The 20,115-nt window shown below is 38.7% G+C and overlaps 8 protein-coding genes across 8 annotated transcripts; 5 read left to right on the top strand and 3 right to left on the bottom strand.

The window, feature by feature from the left end:
* Window positions 1-1,162: 1,162 nt before the first annotated feature.
* SS1G_13956 (hypothetical protein) lies at window positions 1,163-5,362 on the top strand (the record flags this gene model as incomplete). Its single annotated transcript, XM_001585046.1, has 2 exons — window positions 1,163-2,378; window positions 2,598-5,362. 2 exons carry the CDS (start codon window positions 1,163-1,165, stop codon window positions 5,360-5,362), a joined length of 3,981 nt encoding a protein of 1,326 aa, XP_001585096.1.
* A 634-nt stretch (window positions 5,363-5,996) lies between these two features.
* On the top strand, window positions 5,997-6,668 carry SS1G_13955 (predicted protein; the record flags this gene model as incomplete). Its single annotated transcript, XM_001585045.1, has 2 exons — window positions 5,997-6,566; window positions 6,645-6,668. The coding sequence occupies 2 exons, from the start codon at window positions 5,997-5,999 to the stop codon at window positions 6,666-6,668; spliced, it is 594 nt and encodes a 197-aa protein (XP_001585095.1).
* Window positions 6,669-8,318: 1,650 nt separating this feature from the next.
* Window positions 8,319-9,999, top strand: SS1G_13954 (hypothetical protein; the record flags this gene model as incomplete). Its single annotated transcript, XM_001585044.1, has 4 exons — window positions 8,319-8,370; window positions 8,974-9,108; window positions 9,682-9,927; window positions 9,989-9,999. 4 exons carry the CDS (start codon window positions 8,319-8,321, stop codon window positions 9,997-9,999), a joined length of 444 nt encoding a protein of 147 aa, XP_001585094.1.
* Window positions 10,000-10,578: 579 nt separating this feature from the next.
* SS1G_13953 (hypothetical protein) lies at window positions 10,579-12,120 on the bottom strand (the record flags this gene model as incomplete). The annotated part of the gene is made up of 1 exon (XM_001585043.1): window positions 10,579-12,120. One exon carries the CDS (start codon window positions 12,118-12,120, stop codon window positions 10,579-10,581), a length of 1,542 nt encoding a protein of 513 aa, XP_001585093.1.
* Window positions 12,121-13,292: 1,172 nt separating this feature from the next.
* Window positions 13,293-14,245, bottom strand: SS1G_13952 (hypothetical protein; the record flags this gene model as incomplete). Its single annotated transcript, XM_001585042.1, has 3 exons — window positions 13,293-13,884; window positions 13,937-14,096; window positions 14,209-14,245. The coding sequence occupies 3 exons, from the start codon at window positions 14,243-14,245 to the stop codon at window positions 13,293-13,295; spliced, it is 789 nt and encodes a 262-aa protein (XP_001585092.1).
* A 2,084-nt stretch (window positions 14,246-16,329) lies between these two features.
* SS1G_13951 (predicted protein) lies at window positions 16,330-16,856 on the top strand (the record flags this gene model as incomplete). Its single annotated transcript, XM_001585041.1, has 2 exons — window positions 16,330-16,493; window positions 16,754-16,856. The coding sequence occupies 2 exons, from the start codon at window positions 16,330-16,332 to the stop codon at window positions 16,854-16,856; spliced, it is 267 nt and encodes an 88-aa protein (XP_001585091.1).
* Window positions 16,857-16,969: 113 nt separating this feature from the next.
* Window positions 16,970-17,125, top strand: SS1G_13950 (predicted protein; the record flags this gene model as incomplete). Its single annotated transcript, XM_001585040.1, has 1 exon — window positions 16,970-17,125. One exon carries the CDS (start codon window positions 16,970-16,972, stop codon window positions 17,123-17,125), a length of 156 nt encoding a protein of 51 aa, XP_001585090.1.
* A 451-nt stretch (window positions 17,126-17,576) lies between these two features.
* SS1G_13949 (predicted protein) lies at window positions 17,577-19,634 on the bottom strand (the record flags this gene model as incomplete). Its single annotated transcript, XM_001585039.1, has 1 exon — window positions 17,577-19,634. One exon carries the CDS (start codon window positions 19,632-19,634, stop codon window positions 17,577-17,579), a length of 2,058 nt encoding a protein of 685 aa, XP_001585089.1.
* Window positions 19,635-20,115: the final 481 nt, after the last annotated feature.

The following is a 20,115-nucleotide window of genomic DNA, read 5'->3' as shown; positions in this document are numbered from 1 at the left end:
GAACCCCATATCAACTCACCAAAAGAAGCTATCCAAAAAGCTAGAAGTCTACTCATTCTAGCTGCCTCCCTGGAAGAGGATACCGAAGAACAATCGAAAGTCCTAGACTTAATCGAAATATTTCGTGAATATCTTGAAAAAGGAAAACTCACAAAAGCCTCAAATATCATCATATCACAAATCTCCCATCTAGAAAATGCCACCAAACGGATCGAAAAGCAAGCCAACCATCTTTCAAACCTTCCCAGTCATATGATCCCCCCCACAATAAACGCCCCTGGAACCAAAGCCAGCTATGCCACTATCACCAAAACCTCAGGAGAATGGAACCTAGTTACAAAGGCAAAACCCACAAAACAGAAAACTACAGAACAAAAGGAAGAAGCCCCAAGCAAACGACTAATCCTCATCAAAGCTCTTATTTATCAGCTACCCTCTTTTACACCATTAAATACAAGGAATAGAGTCAACGAAGCCTTCAAGAAAGCAGGAATCAATGGACTAGTCATCTCAGCCATCACTACTACAAGGAGCGGCGATTTTATACTAACCACTAACAGCCCTGTCAATGCACAGTTGCCTGATGGAAAAGAAGGAAATCTGGGACAAAATCCTTGATGGCGAAAGAATACAAATCGATAAACCCTGGCATAAAGTCATCATTCACAAAATCCCAATTCAGGAATTCTCAGGTCTGAAAGGTATGGACCTAATCAAAGAGGAAGTCATACCTTCAACCCAGGGCTCAGTATTATGGGTACTCCTTACTGGCTTACTAATGCCTCCAAGAGGAGCCAAACAACAAGACGGAGCAATAGTCATTGCATTTGCTACACAAAAAAGAAGCAGATATAGCTATCCAGAAAAGGCTATATATTGCAGGCATTAGTGTTAGAGTAGAAAGATTCTATCCATCTACTCCTTCATCCCAATGTAACAGATGCCAGGGATTCGGCCATAACGAATCATACTGCAAAAAACCTCCAGCTTGCGGACTTTGCAGTAATAATCATGCTACAGTCGGTCATTTCTGTATAATCTGCCAAGCAAAAGGCAAACCATGTCAACATCTAAGTGTCAAATGTGTTAATTGTAAAGGAGAACACAAAGCCAACTCGAAAGTATGCGAAGTATATCTATCAACCATCAAGGAATCCAACTAATGCTGTACAACAATACTCGCATTCTTCAAATCAATCTAAACAAGAGCCCTCAAGCAACCGAAAGTGCTCTTCAACTTGCTTTAGAACTCAAAATTGATCTCATAGTCATTCAAGAACCCTGGATCCTCTCGAATCCTGAGAAAGACTTCTCCTCAACCAGATCTATTGCCCACTCCAGCTTCTCTCAACTCCTCCCAAATAATCCTCCGAACCTGCGTCCCCGAACTATGATCTACATTTCAAAAGGATTCAAACCGCTAGTAGCCCTAGCTCCCAACTCCCCTAATGATCCAGATATTCAAATCATTGATATCACTCAAGGAAAACATACAATACAACTCATCAATATCTACAATGAAGCGGACCAAGCCAAAGAAAAAGGCCACACCATCGAAAGATGCCTTTACAATACCCCTCTTACTCATCACACCATCCTCGTAGGAGATTTCAACTCCCATCACCCTTGGTGGGACCCCTTCTCTAACAAAAGCTCAAATGCCGACCTACTCACCGAATGGTTTGAGGATCACAATCTCATTCTATTTAACGAACCAGGCACGAGCACCTTTTATCGAACAAATATGACAAATCCAAGTGTCTTAGACCTTACTTTAGCCACAGATTCAGTATCTCCCTATATCACTGATTGGCAAGTCCTCCCGGATCTTGGATCAGATCACTTAAGCATTCTCTTTGAAGTAAAGGGCACTTCATCCCGTACAACGAATATATCTCAGCCAGCAAGATTCAACACAAAACTTGCGGATTGGGAAAAATTCGCGAATACCCTCAAATCGAAAATATCGATATCAACCACCTTAAATTCGAGTGAATACCTTAATATCGCTACCTCAGAATCCAATTCTCTTGATTCCCTTCTCGACAAAAGCCAATATATACAAGTATTGGATGAAGCTGCAAAAGAATTCACCCGAATAATCACTTATTCGGCTGAAACCAGTATACCGAGAATCAAGTCCACAAAAAGAGCTAAACCCTGGTGGTCCCCAGAGCTGAAAGCCCTTCGAAAACGACTCTCTAATGCATTTGAGAACGCCAAACTTTACCCGGAAGACGATATGTTCAAGAAAATCTATCAGTCAGCCAGGAATCATTACTTCCAAGCTATTAAAACAGCAAAGAAAAACCATTGGAATGAGTTCCTTGAAAAAGAGGTGTTGACCTCCTGGGATCTTGGCAGCATATGCATATATAGTACATATGCATATAAGGAGCAAACAAAACTCAACTTTTAATTCATTCTTTCCTTTTTGGTATACTGTTTGTTTGCTTTCAATATTTTGATTTCAAAGCACTTTAATTCCGAAGGCCGAATACCCAACCTATTCCTTCATTTTTTGAATATATACTCGCAGCTTAACTGCTCAGCTAGAAAATAAGTCAATTCAATCTGATGCTCTTTCTAGTCTCAAGAAACCCAACAAGAGGATACCCAATCCATATTCAAGGCAATGTCATACACAAAAGATATACAAACCGAACGAATCCCGAATATTCGATCCAATCCCTCTAAAGTAGAAAATTCTTTCGAGGGAAAATGCTCTGCATTTAGATCGACCCTATTTCCTCCTCCTCCATGCACCCCACCGCCCAATTGGGAAAGCTATAAACAATCTAAGAAATGGGAATTGCCTGATCTTACAGAGAGCGAACTCCTAAATGCGTGCTCTGCAAAAATCAAAGGAAAGACCCCTGGCCCCGATGGGATCACTCAAGATATCATTATTCAAGCGTACAAAGCAATACCAAAAGCATTCTTCACCCTCTTCAGTCATCTTATCAACCTTGGTTACCATCCTTCTTGCTGGAAACAAGCTACTGGAGCGATACTCAAGAAACCTTCAAAACCAGACTACTCGGCCCCAAAAGCTTATAGAGTTATCGCCCTACTAAATTGCCTTGGCAAGATAAGTGAAAGAATTCTGGCTCAAAGGCTTAGCTACTTAGCGGAGACTACACAATTACTTCATTACTCTCAAATGGGTGGAAGACAAAAGAAATCAGCCATCGATACAGCAATCTTACTCACTACCGAAATCGAAAGAAATTCAAGATCCAAGAAGAAAACCTCAACTCTCTTCCTGGATGTTAAAGGCGCCTTTGATCATGTATCTATGAACAAATTATTAGATATCTGCAAGAATTTAAACCTCCCAACCAGCCTAATCGCCTGGATCTCATCTTTTTTGAAGGAAAGGCTACTCAAGCTCTCATTCGATGGCCAAATTGAAACCTTCAAACCGATCAATACCGGGATCCCCCAAGGCAGCCCTATTTCGCCAATCCTCTTCTTAATTTATATTCGAGATCTATTCTCAGCAAATTCGATCAAATATCTCTCATATATAGATGATATAGCTTTAACAACATTTTCAACATCCTGGAAAAAGAACATCATCTCCCTCGAAAGAGCAACTAAACAGATATATGCTCTGGGCAAAGAAAATGCTATTCAATTTGATCTAGCGAAGACGGAACTAATACACTTCTCTACATCCAAAGATACGAAGACAGCCTCAATCAAGCTTCCGAACGAGGAAATAATTCAACCCTCAACATTAGTTAGATGGCTAGGCATATGGTTCGACCCTGGCCTCAGTTTCAAACAACATGTCACAATCCGAGCTACCCAGGCTAAAACCTCATTCTACCGAATGGCTAGACTTGCTAATTCTGAAAAAGGCCTTAGTCCCAAGGCAATGAGACAGCTTTATATGGCATGTGTCACCAGCATAGCTGACTACGGTTCAATTTTATGGTGGAAAGGGCAAAACCAATTCAAGAAAATCCTTCAATCCCTGCAAAACCTCGCCCTTCGAAAAATCCTAGGAGTATTCAAAACCTCACCAATAAAACCAATGGAAATAGAAGCCGCATTGTGCCCTCCAGAAGTAAGGCTAAATGCTGGAATCAAACAATACGCCTTCAGATTATTGAAAATCTCCCCTTCTCATCCCGTCAATTTAATAGCTACAAAGCTGGCTACAGAAAAGGAGAATCAAGATGTAGTTGCAACCCCTCGAAGAAAGCAATTAAAACCTACTCAACTCGAAAAGATCAAAAATTCAATCCAGAAAGACTTCGATCCTCTCACTTTAGAAGGAATCCATCATTTCTACTTTCCTCCTTGGAAGAAAGAAGTTCCATATAAAGTCAATATCAGCAAATTAGGAAAAGAAGAAGCTGCGATGATCCACAATCTGGCTTTCAAATATAGGTGCAAAAATACCATTACAATATATACCGATGCCTCATCCACTTTAGAGGGAATAGGGATTGGGATCGGGATAGCGGTTATCTTACCAAATGGCCGAATTTCACATCAAGAGACTATCAATATAGGTGTGAATCAGCTTGTCTATAATGGGGAGCTTCTAGGAGTTACTAAAGCGATCGAATATGCAAATTCAATAGCCCAGCCAGGAAACAAGTTCAAGATATACTCAGATAATCAAGCAGGATTATTCCGGTTGAAAACCCCCTCCGATTTACCTGGTCAATCATGCCAAATCAAAGCTATAAAAGCTGCGGAAGCTATTCAAAATAAAGGAGCCGAAATCTCTCTCAATTGGGTCCCCGGACATACATCTGTACAAGGAAATGAGCTAGCTGATTCTCTTGCAAAAGAGGCGACCAAAATACCATCTTCATCTCACGAAACCAGTTATGCCTCCATTGGAATGGATATAAAAAGAATGAAATCAGAGAACTGGATAGCCATCCTTAACACTAACAATTTTCATCAACCATCGTCAACATATTCAAGAAACTACCCCTGGAAGATCAGCTCAAAAATCAGAGTTCCAGGAAACATCAAAAGAAGCACAATCTGTGCTCTGTTCCAACTCAAAATTGGACACGGATACTTCAAATCTTATTTGAAACGATTCGGTATCTCCTCTAATGACAATTGTAGATGTGGGGGAAAGGAATCTCCTGATCATCTTCTGCTCAGTTGTCCTTTATATAAAATGGCAAGGAAAACCCTCAATAAGGATAACCCCACAGTCCGACCTACCATGAAATATCTGCTTCATACTAAAGCAGGAATCATCAAGACCCTCGAATTTATCGAGGCGACGAGAATAGCCACCAGATCATGGCATCTCAATAGAATGCATGAAGAAGAAGAGGAAGAAGGCGGAGAAGAAGGGGGTGGACCGGAAGATTGTGATTGAATTGATCAATTATGGCCAATTTGGTCAATTTAGTCAATTTGGTCAATTTGGTCAATTTGGTCAATTTGGTCAATTTGGTCAATTTGGTCAATTTGGTCAATTTGGTCAACTTGGTCAATTTGGTCAATTTGGTCAATTTGGGCAATCACCCCAATGTCAAATTTCATTACATTTCATTTGTTATTCCTCTTACTTGAATACGAGAGTATCTGTAAGGCGGGCTTGATTCCCTAGTATTAGTTTTCACTTCCCCCATTCAAACATTAGAAGATTGAGGCTTTCAATCTCCCCAACCTGTATTAGCTACGGTCGAATAAGGCCAGCCACCCTCCATTTACTATTGTTAGAAGCCTACAAAGCTCCTAGCCGTCTTAGATAGTCATAGACTCAGTGTAGACGTTAATTTAATCAATCAATATTGACACAACAAATTTCGAAGGAAACTTTTTCTTCGAAATACGACCCTTTCGCGATCGATCTAGATCATAGCTATTAAACCAAATTGATTGCAACTGCCCCCAAGTGATTCTGACCAGTAGTTGTTGTGATACTGTCGTCGGCGCTCCAAACACGAAACTCGCACGAAAATTCGCGTAAAATTTTCACCTCAAACTATCAGAATAAGATCCTCAATATGAATAACTTCAACAATCCATCAATACTCAAGGATACAGCTATGATGGAGGCTTCGGGAGAAGCCTCCATCATACCAAACACGTATCCTACTGTTATTCTAGGTACCCCAACACCCTCAAGCCCTCCCCCGCCTTCTGAAAACCCTCAATTCGAAATCTCTAGCCCTAGTCTACCAACCAATCAGCCAACCAGTTCTGGAAGAAGAGTTGAAGACTTCAATCTACTTAGTGACCCCTTTATTACTCAAGATACAACCAATACTACCTATATATTCAATCAGAATAAGAAACGTGGCCCTACAATGCCCCTTAGCAATCAGAATAAACAACCCAGAATAAAAAACAATCCAACTACACCTAAGGAAGCTATCTTAAAAGCAAGAGATCTTATAGTATTAGCGTCAACTCTTTCTCAATCATGTGATGAGCAATCGAAGCTATTAGATCTCCTAGAGATCTTTAGAGAATATACCGAAAAAGGAAAGCTCACCACCGCCTCCAATATCATCACCTCCTGTTGGTACGAGAAGGATACGGAAGACGTAGCACCCACGGATTATGTAGGTCCTGTATGTCTAATTGTATTCTGTCTAAAGAGCTAGCTACATATTGAAAGTAGTAAGTCTTATATAGACTTACTAAAAGAGCTAGTCTCTTTCGCGTTCGCTTAGTTCTTTATTACAGTAGTAATTGAATTGAAGTCATTCACTTCGTTCACACAGAAACAAAGAAAAAGATCAAGAGATAATGATCTAATGGACGAGGTGTGACGGAAACCCCTGCTTTCCTCCCACCCTTATTATATAAGAAACCTCAGGTACATTAACCATGTCCACACATGATACGATTACTCGAGATTAGTATGCGATTTAGGTGACCTGAGGATCAGATCTGGACAAGTACTAGGTATCAATGGTTATCGGTAAAGTAAGATCATTGGAGGAATAAATATGACTTCTTTTTGCCTAGCCATTGCGGCTAGGCCATTCATTTGTGTGTATATAGAGTAGCTATCCCCATCTACAGATGCTCTTCACCTGTAGATTCTAAGTTAAATACAATTGCTGGTCTATAAACACCCTTTTGGTCACACGAGGATGATTATAATTACAATTTTAAAAGATCTATTGGCTCAAACACTTTTTATAAAGACAATTATATAAACTTTACTTTAACCTCTTTAAATTATATATAAATATTCTCTTTAATTAATTAGTAAACTATTCAAAGACTTTTTTTCTAAATATTATTTATTCAAAACTAAAATATATGATTAAGATTGTTATATACTAAAGTATATATGATTTATAGTCTATAATGATAAATATAATCAATCAATCAATCAATCTTAAATCCAGGACTTTTTGAAGTTCTAAAGGTCTATAATATAAGGAAAAGGTTGAGAAGGTAGATTCCCAAAGAGTATGCCACTATCGAGATTTATAAGCTGAGAATGCGCCAAATGAAGAGGCTTGACATACCGATATACCATCCTTGTGCGACGAGGTTTGCCGTCTAGATCACGTGGAAGTGCTCTAGGCTCTCGAGGTGGTTTATAACTAAGCGTCAAGCAGGGACTTAAAGTAATGACAATAATGCAATTTGTAACTAATAGTAGAGTATACTAAATGATTGATCTTGAGCACGAAGCTCTATACAAAGGAAATCCATCTTGATTATATAGTCCTTCATGCTTCTATGATCACTGGTGATCCTTAATGATCATCAGTGATCACCTATACCGTGATCCTTAGTGATCCTTAATGATCAACAGTGATCACCTATACCGTGATCCTTAGTGATCCTTAATGATCACTACTGATCATTTGTGATCACGTGTCTTGGTAGTTGTGTAGCCCGTCGTAACACTATATAATCAAGATAGATTTCCTTTAACGTGGTTTATCAGGACCCTGTTGTTGCCCAAAAGTGACGCCACCCTTGAGGAGTGGTTAATTGGGTTCATATAATCATTCTTCAGGTCAACATGTTGGGTTACTTGAGACTAGAAAGAGCATCAGATTGAATTGATTGATTCTCTAGCTAAGCAGTTAAGCTGCGAGCATATATTCAAAAAAATGAAGGAATAGGTTGGGTATTCGGCCTTCGGAATTAAAGTGCTTTGAAATCAAAATATTGAAAGCAAACAAACAGTATACCAAAAAGGAAAGAATGAATTAAAAGTTGAGTTTTGTTTGCTCCTTATATGCATATGTACTATATATGCATATGCTGCCAAGATCCCAGGAGGTCAACACCTGTACACTTTTACCTCAATTATTACCTTTCAACTTCAACACGCGATTTATCAATATTTAATTATGCAAACTACTTCAAAAGAAGCTCGAATCAATTTAGCTATTGAGGCTATTCGTATATCTCAAAATTTGAGTATTCGGAAAGCTGCAAAACTCTATAATATACCTCATACTACCCTTACCTCTAGAATGAATGGAATTCTGCCTCTTACTGAACGTCGATCAGCAAATCATAAAATAACAGAATTGGAGGAGAAATCGCTTCTTCAATATATATTGGATATGGATGAAAGAGGGTTTAGTCCTCGAATAAGTGATGTAGAAGATATAGCGAATTACATACTCGAAACGCGGGGTGCGAAGAAGATTGGAAAGCTCTGGGCTCATTGTTTTGTGAAACGATATACAGAATTAAAGACGTGTTTTAATTGTGTTTATGACTTTCAAAAAGCTCTCTGCGAAGATTCAGAGCTTATTGAAAGATGGTTTCGATTGGTATCGAATATACAGGCCAAATATGGTATTCCGGATTGCAATTTCTACAACTTCGATGAAACAGGCTTTATGATGGGACAAATATCACCACATATAGTAGTTACTAAAGTTGATCGATGTAGAAGAAACAAAGCTATACAATCAGGCAATCGGGAATAAACTACAGCGATTATTTGTGTTGATGGAGAAGGTCACAATATACCTCCGTTTTTGATAGTAAAAGGCGAATACCACCTCTCAAATTGGTATACCGAAGGCGATTTACTGTACGATTGGCTTATTAAACCTACTACCAATGGATGGACAGATAATGAGACAGGTCTTGAATGGATTAAGCACTTCAACAAATATACTGAAAGTAGGAAAGTGGGTAGATATCGAATGCTAATGCTTGATGGGCATGAAAGTCATAAATCGCCAGCATTTCAGGAATACTGCGAGGAACACGACATTATATTACTTAGTTTATTATCTCATTCTTTGCATTTAACTCAATCACTTGATATCGATTGTTTTGGTTCTTTAAAGTATTTATATAATCGACAAATCAAGAACTTTATCAAGGCGTATATCATTCATATTATCAAAACCGAGTTCTTTCAAGCCTTCAAAGCTACATATATCGAAGCAATACCTATATCAAATGGTAAAGCTGGGTTCCGCGGAGCTGGGCTAATCCCATTTAATCCAGAAATTGTACTTTCAAAGCTAGATATTCGAATAAGAACTCCATCAAATAGATCGGTGTCGGCTGGTCCTGATATATAGCAATCTCAAACACCTTACAATCCAACTGAAGCTCTTTCTCAATCTATTTTAGTGAAAAGTCATATTGCTCGGCATCAAGGGAGCTCATCTACTCCAATATTTAAAACAGTTGCAGTTTTAGCTAAGGATACAGAGCTCCTAACTCATACGAATACACTTTTAGCTGCTAAGGTTCATAATCTCCGCAAAGCAAATGAAGCACTTAGTAAACACCGAAGAGCTAGAAAAGCTTTAATACGAAAAGGAGGAGCACTTTCAGTAGAAGATGAGCATAATATATTAGAACAAGAGAATGTAGAAGATCAGATACGATGCGACGAATTTACAAATGGTGATTCTTCAGCAAAGAGGCAAGCTATTATACGACGATGTAGCAAATGTGGTAGTGCTTCACATAATGCACGAACTTGTCAGTTCGATCTAGCATTAATTGATCTTTGAATTGTATGTAATTTAATTCTAATTTATAGTATTGTTGTAATTTTATTTCAATGGAATGTGGGCAATTGAGGTAAAAGTGTACAGGGTCCTGATATGTACAGGGTCCTGATAAACCACGTTATATAAAGCTTTATATTTAAGATTAATTATTTAGTATACTCTATTATTAGTTACGAATTGCATTATTGTCATTACTTAAGTCCTTGCTTGACATTTAGTTATAAACCACCTCGAAAGCCTAGAGCACTTCCACGTGATCTAGACGGCAAACCTCGTAACACGCCATCGCCATCGCCTTGTAAGTCCATTATATACATTACATTACATTACATTACATTTAATATCCTACCCTGAGGATAATTCCTATCCATTATGCAAATATATATGCAAATATATATGCATGCATGCATGTATGTATTAAATCATCAATTCATCAAATCATCATATCACATCACAACACATTATACCCCATCACCTCATCTCATACCTTCTCGACGCTCAAACGCTCAAACGCTCAAATCCAAACTCCTAACCCCGAATACCTAGTTCCGAACCCTTCACATTCCAAACTAACCTCAAACCTTAAGCCAACCTCACCCGCAACCAACCTCACCCTAACCTAACTCCCCCCCAAAAAAACATCCACATCCCCATCCCCATCCCCATCTACCCCATCAATATCCATATCCGCCACTGTCGTATTCAAAGCCATAGTACCCTGCCTAATCAAATCCTTCATCTGTCTATCAAACTTCCTCATCATCTCATCTTGTTCCCTCTCCTCCTTTAACTGTTTCGCCTTCCAGGCTTTCGCTTCTCTAGCCGCTGGACTCTCATTCATCATCGTCGGTCCTGTTTTAGGACTATTAGGTGTCCAGCGAGGAATACGTGAGCTGGCAGGTGAAGCTGTGCGATGAATATGAGAAGGACTTGGTCGAGATGGAGTTGAGTAATTTGTATTGCCGAAACTCGATAATGTGGGTGAAGGATTGAGAATTCGAGGATTGTTTTGATAACTGGATCTTCGGGTTGCGCTTATGTTACTTGATGTTGATTGAGAAGAGACTAAATGTCTTCTACCTGAATTCGTAGATGCAGACATGCTATATCTAGCAATTCCACTTCTCTGTTGTGATAACCTAGGTCTAGTAGCTTGAGATTGTGGAATCGCAAATGCATCTGCTGGTACAGGAGGAAGTTTTGGATATTGTTGAATGGATGAAAATTCCGGTTGAGGTGATTCTGATGGAGGAACCACAACCCAATTTCTCGACATATCATCCGGACCTGTTTGAGTGGTAAAACTAGTTTGTCGTCTCTTTGCTGGTCTCGGTGGTGTAGTCTCTTCTTGTGGTTCAACATAATGTTGATCCATATAATTCTCAACCATCCCGCCCATAGGAAGTCCACCCGGTACAGGTGTACTCGGAGATTTTTCATCCTCCCACATATTATCTCTCGGTTCATCCATCGTTGTCTGTGGAATGGGAGTTGATGATCCAAAAACATAACCATTCCCTCCACCAGCTTGAAATCCTTTAAAAGCAACACCCATTTTACAAAACTCCCACATCTTTCCAACCACACCACCTACAACATTAACCATCGGTTTAATCCAACCACGTTTCTCATCTTCCTTTGGTTGACCCCTAATCCTCGGTCTACCATTTTCATCCCGATATAATTGACCTTCTCCTTCCATCTCAAAATTTTCCTTCACATCACTCAACTCCCTTCGATATTTAATATCACCAAAATCACTTTCTCTACCCATTCCCATTTCCCTATTTTGTAAATCGGCCTGTGGAGTATCCAATCCTCCCGCCAATCGATATTTCGTATTAACAAATGGCATAGGACTTCCCGGAGGAATTAAATTAGAATCTCCATCATCAAATTGATTTCCTCTTTCATATCCATATTCATATGGTAAAGTATCTCTCATTCTTTTTCTCCCAACCATTGTACCTCCTCCACCTAACATATCCGTACTGGTTGTTGATCGCGTATCCAATAGATAAAGGGAAGAAGTAGCAGAAGCTGATGGTGTAGATGGAGGAAGATAAATATTTGATTTTGCGCCTGCAATATGTTGTACGTCATGTCGAGAGGTTGAATCAGTGCCGAGAGTGGGTGATTCCAAAGGCATAGTATTGGACATATTTTCCGATATTGGAAGGGAATTAAAGAAAAACGACATTTTCCCTTGATTGTGGAGATTATTCAAATAGATGAAGAGTTTCTTGTAAAGATTGTTGAATTATCAATATCAATACTGCTCGTACGGCTTTCGTACGAACAGAGCAGCAGCAGATGTTGTTGGATGTGATGTGATGATGGTTCCCCGAGGCTGAGGCTGAAGACTTTATCAAACGAGGCGTCGTAGAGATAGATCAGATAGCAGATATCGTAATCGGTCGTATCAATCAGTATCGCGATCAGTCTCAGTATCAGTATCAATATCAATCAATATCTGTGTATCTGTATCTGTATCTGTACCCGTACCGGTATCAGTCAATTCCAATCAGTAGCACGTACTCGCACGCGGTACCAGAAGTAGAATTAATTCGGCCTGATCAAATTCTCGTGATAATAATTAAAATGTGTCAAAAACAGGCGCAACAACATTGATACGATGGGTCAAATGTTTGCAAAGTGGATTGTATCGGAAGATATCATGCCCAAGAATGGAGTTCAGAGGAAAAAAGAGATAGAAAAAAAAGGATCCAGTATTTTTATAATAGCGTGCAGCGGTGAACTCTTCATCACCAATTATTCGACTTAATATGAGGCTGGAAAACTGGAGCGGTTGGGTGGAAAGGACGAAATCAGTAAAGGTTTGTTTGTTGGTTGCTGTGGTGAAAGATTTTTCATGGGCTTTCCATGATTCAATATTGATAAATCGATCACGTTTTCACTCCCGACTATTTCACCGCGGGTGCTTGAGTGCAAATCTGGTTATCAGTTTGAAACTTATTCTCTACCGATTAGATATCTGTCTGTGGTTTTGTTTTACCTGAAACATTTGGATTCTCTCATCGAGAGGTGGATAGGATGTATGAGATGTATGAGACGTGTGAGACGAATGAAATGGAGAAGATCAGATGAGGTGAGATACGAAACTGCATGTGGGTTTATATCTTCATTTGTATGTCTATAACCTTATGGTATGTATCTAAGACCACTTTCTGATACCACCGCCTAATACCAAAGTAATATCCCAAAGAACTGTACTTATTGTACGTGGTATCATTGAAAAAGCACTCATCTCTATCCTCACTCCCCAACGCCCACCCCCAACAGTAAACCATTCCTTATCCATCCTACTATGCTTCAACCCTTTGTAACCTCATTTTCCTTCCCTCCATAATATTCATCAGTTTGTGCCAATTTCTTCTCATCCGGCTTCTTGACTTGACTGTATACAAGATGATTCTTTCCAGCCCAAAATTCTTCTCTCTCCTTCAAAATTTCATCTGCCCAAGCTTGAACTTCTGGAAGAACAATCTTAGTAGCAACCCATGAAAATTCCCCCAAATCAAGTCCTTCCTCTTCAGAACGTTCATATTCTACCATTTGAAGAATTAATTCAATCTTGTCTACATCATGAACGAACTTGCTCTCCAATGTGATGGAATCCTCATATTCCTGCCAGATATCCATAATTTGTTGACCGGCAAGTCCTCCATTGACTCGACCTAATAGATTCTTGGTGAAGTAATCCATCGTTGTCGCTTCACGTCGGCTCTTCTCGGATTTTGGTACTCCATCAACTGGTGTAATATCCCCAACAAGTGCTTCTGCCATGTCGTGAACGAGAGCCATCTTTGTGCAATGTGGAATATTAATTTTCGAGGCGAGAGATTCAGGCGCGAACATGGTAATGAGTGACATTCGATACATATGATCTGAAATTGATTCTCCTCTACGAGATAAATATTAGCTTGTGCCAATCTCAAATCATTCCTATACCTCACCTCTTAATACCAAATCTACGCCATCCTTCACGTTTGGTAGTCTTTAATCTTTCCAACATATGAAAGAAAGGTACAGGCGATTCCGAATTCTCCTTTGGCACAACTGGAAATTCTGCCTTAACTACATCCTCGACCGACCATGATTGTTGTGCTGCAGTAGCTATGAGAATTGAAGGTTGTATTAGCTTTTGTTATAATGTATCGCATATGCCATGCAGACATATGGTATCAAGATTCGAGTTGGTAAACCCAAGAGAAGTTGTGCAACTCACCAGTCTTGTTGTTTGCTTCGTTGGTTGTGCTGGACATTTTCCTTTACCCCGCGATTGTGTTGAATGAATATTTGATGGAATTCTCCGAATATGCAAACGCTGTGTAATGGTTGTAAAAGAGTGTACAGAGATTTGAATACCAGATGTACTAGATTAGACGTATGTAGATTTAAAGGTCACCCAAGAAGCAATGAATGGATGGATGTATTATTAAGAAAATGATTAGGAGATTCTGTCTTGTGGTTTGTTTGTAGAAGAGTTGATGGAAGATGGGAAACAATGCTATATACCTAGATAAAGATGCATCCCACTACAGCTACTAAAGTGGGGTTCTGTGTAACAAGTACTTAGTAATTGTGAATCACCATCAAGCAATATCTTGATCTTATTGTGAATCAATCAATGACTTGGACTTTTTGGGTTCTATTCATTTATATTTATACGCTTCAAGTGAGACTATACAATCATCTTCAGAACACGGCAATATGACGGATAAGAATATACAGTAACTATGTATTGATAATAGTCGTTTACAAAAAATACTTCTAAAATAGACATTTTATTATATTTTCAAATACAAATTTTGTTAGATTAAATGATTGTAATTGATTGAAATTATAAAAATGTATATAATTTCAATATTAAAAAATTTATATTTAATGTTTTTAAACTATTATATTTTTTTAAATACAATTATATTAATTTTTTAATATTATTAAAAAGTTTATCAAGTTCAAAATGTGTAACGATACTATACTGGAGGCAGCGGCTGCCTAAGGTTTCGTCTGGTTGGTAGTTGTGGGTTAAGGCTTCATCACTGGTCTTCACTTGGAAGTGAAGTCGTTACTAGATCAAGTAGAATGTAGGTAAACTAATTGATAACTAAGTTGAGCACGAAGCTCCTTAACTACGAGACTAAATGAATGTTTATATACCCTATATCATCTTTTGAGGACCTTTGGGACCCTAAGGTCCAAAAGGTCCTCGAGGTCACGTGAATTAATGAATCGTGACAAAATGATCTTAAATTTATAAACAAATTTTAGATTAAATATAATTTTGAAAATAAATAAAGTAATATAAATTTAATTATATGAAATTAAATTGAATATATAAGAAATTTTAAAAATTTATTTTAAGTTTTGATATAAAATAAAACAATTATTTATATATATGTTTTTTGTGACGCCTCACACCTTCGGGTCACGTGGCATGCCCCGTTTGCATTTAATCACAGGAAAACTCGCTACTCTTGTTTTCCTTCTTCTTTTCTCCTTAGCTTAGTATTTTCTAATACAAGATACTCTACCCAGTATTCTTGAGTGTGACATTTTTAATAGTCTGTTATTTATTTATGATTAATTATATCAAACTGTTAAAGTGAATGGTTCCTGCGGAGCACGTGCACAGGGCACTAGTCCTATTAGGACTAGATTGAGAAGCTCTCCGTAGGAGAGCTTCGCACTTCCGTAGAACTTAGATGATGAGTGATTCATTTTACTAGACCAATATTACCTCAGTTCTGCCCTATCAGCTTCCCACTATTCCCTGTGTAAGGTCGTTCATTTTAACACAAACTTCTATTTAAAATTATTATATTCTTTCTAGACTTTTATTCAAGTGAACACTTATATACTATCTATTCAATATTTTCATATATATAACTATCCATAAATATTATTGATTGTTGAATTAGTTGTTCCTAGGATGTTTTTTAAGATCAATCTGGACTTCTTACATCATTTGTATATATAGCCATCACGAGATCCTAGCAATCACTTCTATCAGTTTGACTAACATCGATTATTTCATAGCAAACTAAGCTCATAATCAGAGATGATGATTAAATACTCCAAAAGTTGTATACCAGGACTGCGGGATACACTTGTTGGTCAGTTTGAATCATTATCTTTGAATCATTATCTTTGAATGAGAATGTGGGCTGTTCTTTGGCTATATAAATTGAAAGTTTTATACGTGTTTTTGTTACATGGTATTCATATCTCCAACCTTCCTCTGAAGCACCTAATATTGGAGCTGTTTGTTTAAACCGTGGCCTAAAATGTGTCTTTAGGTTGACTATTTGAAGACCAGGTTGTCTGCCTCCATAAAGCCATCAAAATGTTTTATCAACGGAAGAATTTTGTCTCACATGTTGGACATATTACGTTACACAATGACAAAAATGGTGAGGGCATTGATAAAGTATTTAAGATTCCTCACTTCCCCATGGAAGGCATATCCATGAACCTTTCCAAACTACTTATCATTTCACCCCAAAACAAGTATTTATCACCCTTTGAAATTTAGATCTCTATTATAATGAGTCAACCTACTCGAAGTACCGGTCCCATATCACCACAAAAGAGACATTAAGTACCTTACTCTTCTTCCTTCTTCTTCACACCATACTTTCGAAATTAACTATCCCAACCTCCCAGCGCCCGATGAGGTGCTCTAGCCCAAATCAGATACAGAGAGATATGACCTCATCATCCTAAAAATCAAGCGATGCTGAGAGAACAGTCAAGGAAAACGAATTTAGCAAATTACGTATTGCTCTTGGAAAAATAGAAGCTAATCTAATAGTAGCTAAGGAAAGAGGGCGAATAGGAGAGGAAATTAGAAAGGATGTGGAAGTTGCTTGAGTGAGGTAAAAGAGGAGGGAAATGGAAAGGGTGAAGAAAAAAGTAAAATAAAAAAAAAGGTGGGTAGTACTCGGAGTGCTAATGTCAGTGCTAATACGGGGGGAAATGGTGATATGGGAAAGGAAAATAGAAGAGAGGGGAAAAGAGGGTTAAGTAGTATTGATAGGATTAGTGATACTGCTGGAGCTAGTATGGGTAGTGATTATGAAAAGAAAGACAAAAAGTTTGATTTTAAGAAGAAGAGTCTACCGGATGGAGAGAGTGCTTAAAGTCAGAAGAATGAAGTGAAGGTAAGAAAAATTAGAAATGGTATTTGACGTTCTATATTTCCTGAAAAATCTCTCAAGAAACAAGTTTGATACTTTCCTTTTATTATATCTCATACACTCTTTGTTTATTCACTTCAATCTTAATATACATGTCTCACCCCATCTGATTAGATACTTATTAATATTTTACTGTTATTTTCCATCGTCTAACTCATCTTCTACACCAAAACTCTCACCACCACATCTACCGGTCATCTTATCATAGCATATGTACGCGCATGCATGTTCTGCAGGTATGATACCATAGCTCTAAAAAAATGAGAATCAACTCTCAAAAGAACCTTTGGATAATTCTTATCCATCACCAGTAATTCTCTGAAGCCCAGAGTACCACAGACTTCCTAATTCCGTGTATCAAACTCTGACTTGACGACGAAGATATTTTAGATTCTCAACGCGCATTCCTCTTTATCTTATAATACCCCTCCAAAACAGCCGAACATCCTTCCGATTCCTCAACCAGCTCACTAGCACTCCGATGTATAATGTCCTCATCCCCACAAAAATAATACACCTCATCCGGCAACGTAAAAATAGTGCCCTCCTCACCCTTCACATCCAAATCCACATCCACGTCCTGAATCCATTCCAAATTCCGTCTAAAATTCACTATTTCCCTCCTAGCAAATGCTTCTACATCCTCATAATCCCAAAGTTTACTATCCTCACTATCCTCTCCATCGCTTTCCTCATTCATCCCCTCTCCCTGGGAGCATATCCCCGGTTCTTCAATAACCCCATCAATCCCATCTTCTAGCGCATCAGAATTTATCCAGATAAAAATTCGATGTTGCTTTAATGCCCACTGATGTAACTCATCAGATAAATATCCCTCTTCTAATTCAACTAACTTGAAAAATGTTCCTAGGGCTTGCAGGGAATATGATGTCAGGAGATGAGAAGGGAGGATAGGGATATCAAGGGCGAGGGCTATAGTGGGCCAGATATCAAGATTGGAATTAGTGTTGGTATTGATATTGATATGATGCGCGATTTCTGGAGCATGATGTGGAGATGTATTTAAAGAATGTAAGGTTAAAAGCAAGCTAAAAATCCGCGGTTCTAATCGCTCGCTTAAAGTTATAGGACTTGGTGGTGCGTCGATACTCTGGATACTCGAGCTCTTTGAATTTTTAGCCATAGCACTGGTATCAATGATAAATCGCTGATTCATTGCCTCCCGTGTTGAAGATTTCAAAGAACTTAAACCCTCCGACTTTTTAGCACATCTAGAAGGAACCCGAAAAAGCGATCTCACATCATCCTGCAGATCTAAATCTAGACTCATCTCTGAAAAATCAGGTTTACTTAGATTTCCTAGTCTAGGAGCGGGCGGTGGTTCCAGTGTATTATTCTTCTGTTGCTCTTCTTGCATAAATGATAATTCTTCGTCGCACGAGGGCCGGAATAGTTCTTCAGCGACCGAGGAACTAATATCCCATTCTGGTTTTTCGCCGTGGATAATGTTGAGGTAGTTTTTGTACAGGGCGTGGTTTAAGAGTTCTAGTGGGCTGGATTTGGTGATTAGTGGTTTGTTTGAGATGTTTCCTAGAGAACTTGCTTGGGTGTGTTTTCGGGGGGAGGTGAATGATTGTGGTTGGAATTCATTGAGGTTTTGGTAATCATCGACTGATTGAAATCTGTCGACTGGATGGAATCCATTGAATGGTTTAAATTCATCCTGCTCAAAGATAGGACTAATAACAAACTCCGGAAAATCCTCAATCTCGAGATTCGTACCCGCCAACGAAACTCTATCTCTCACAGTCGATGAGAGTGCCTCAAAATCCCATATTTTCATCCCAGCCGGTGCTGAAAATGCTCCAGCAAATGGCACCTTCAACTGTAATTGTAACCGAGTTACAAAATCTTTCACTTTCATCCCAGCCGACAACAACAAAACCATCACATCTATACCAGTCATCGGACGTGCTACTTCCGCCCCAAAATCCCTTACCAGAATATCGATCGCCGAAAAAATCCTATCTCTCATACCGCCCAAAACAACAGGTTTCCTCGTAATCACAAGTCTTAATCTCGCCAAATCTTCCATTTCTTGATTCGGGGTGGCAAGGAAATGTTCGTGATGTGACTCGGGATTTACTGCGAAAAGAGCAGTATCAAATGCATACTGGATGAGATCATCTGTTGTTGGATCCGAGAATTCGCTCGAGGTAGAAGCGTGATGTGATGTAAAAGATTCGGCTGGTTCTGGAGCTTGGAATTGACTTTGATTTTGAAAGTTGTTGTTGGCTGGGTCTGAGGGGTTGTTTTTAGTAGTGTCTATCTCGACATTATCTTCGGGATCGTCGAGTTCGGAATAGGATGTGATGTCGAAGGGTTCTTTAGTTTGTGCGAAATTGGTTTCTGTATCTTCATCATTGGGTGTTGTGAGAAAGAAATTTGATAGCATGGCTGGGCAGGGCGTCGTTAAGTTTGATGAAGACATGTTGATTTTTGATGGAGAAAATAGATGGGGAAATTTGAAATTAGAAAGTCTGGAATTGGGAAGTTCTAAGATGTATTGCGAGTGGTAATGGAAAATCCGAGTAATACCACAGTGCATTTTATTTAAGATGCAAAGATACTCAGACGTTAAGACGTATTGCAAAACTAGTAAAGAAGCTATTTTTGAGAAGTCCTCCTTATCCTGTAATATCGAGCTGTCGTAATGGATTTTGATGCAGATGCAGAATAGGGAAAAAAAGATGAGTTCTCTCCATCAAATATTGATATACTTAAAACCACAGCAACAATATCAATATAGTCATATTTAGCGACATATCGCTAGTCTAAGCCCGCGGTTGGTACGGTTGGTATAGAGATGTGATGATTATGAAACAATGAAGTTATGTTATACAGGCAAGTTTGTGATTTTGAGCCGTACTGAGTTGGGTTTGTATGGTTAAAATATGATTTAATTGTAGGAT

The sequence above is a fragment of the Sclerotinia sclerotiorum genome, genomic scaffold (assembly GCF_000146945.2).
Source record: "Sclerotinia sclerotiorum 1980 UF-70 scaffold_28 genomic scaffold, whole genome shotgun sequence".
NCBI classification, from domain to species: Eukaryota; Fungi; Ascomycota; class Leotiomycetes; order Helotiales; family Sclerotiniaceae; genus Sclerotinia; species Sclerotinia sclerotiorum.
This window is presented reverse-complemented; position numbering and strand designations above follow the sequence as displayed.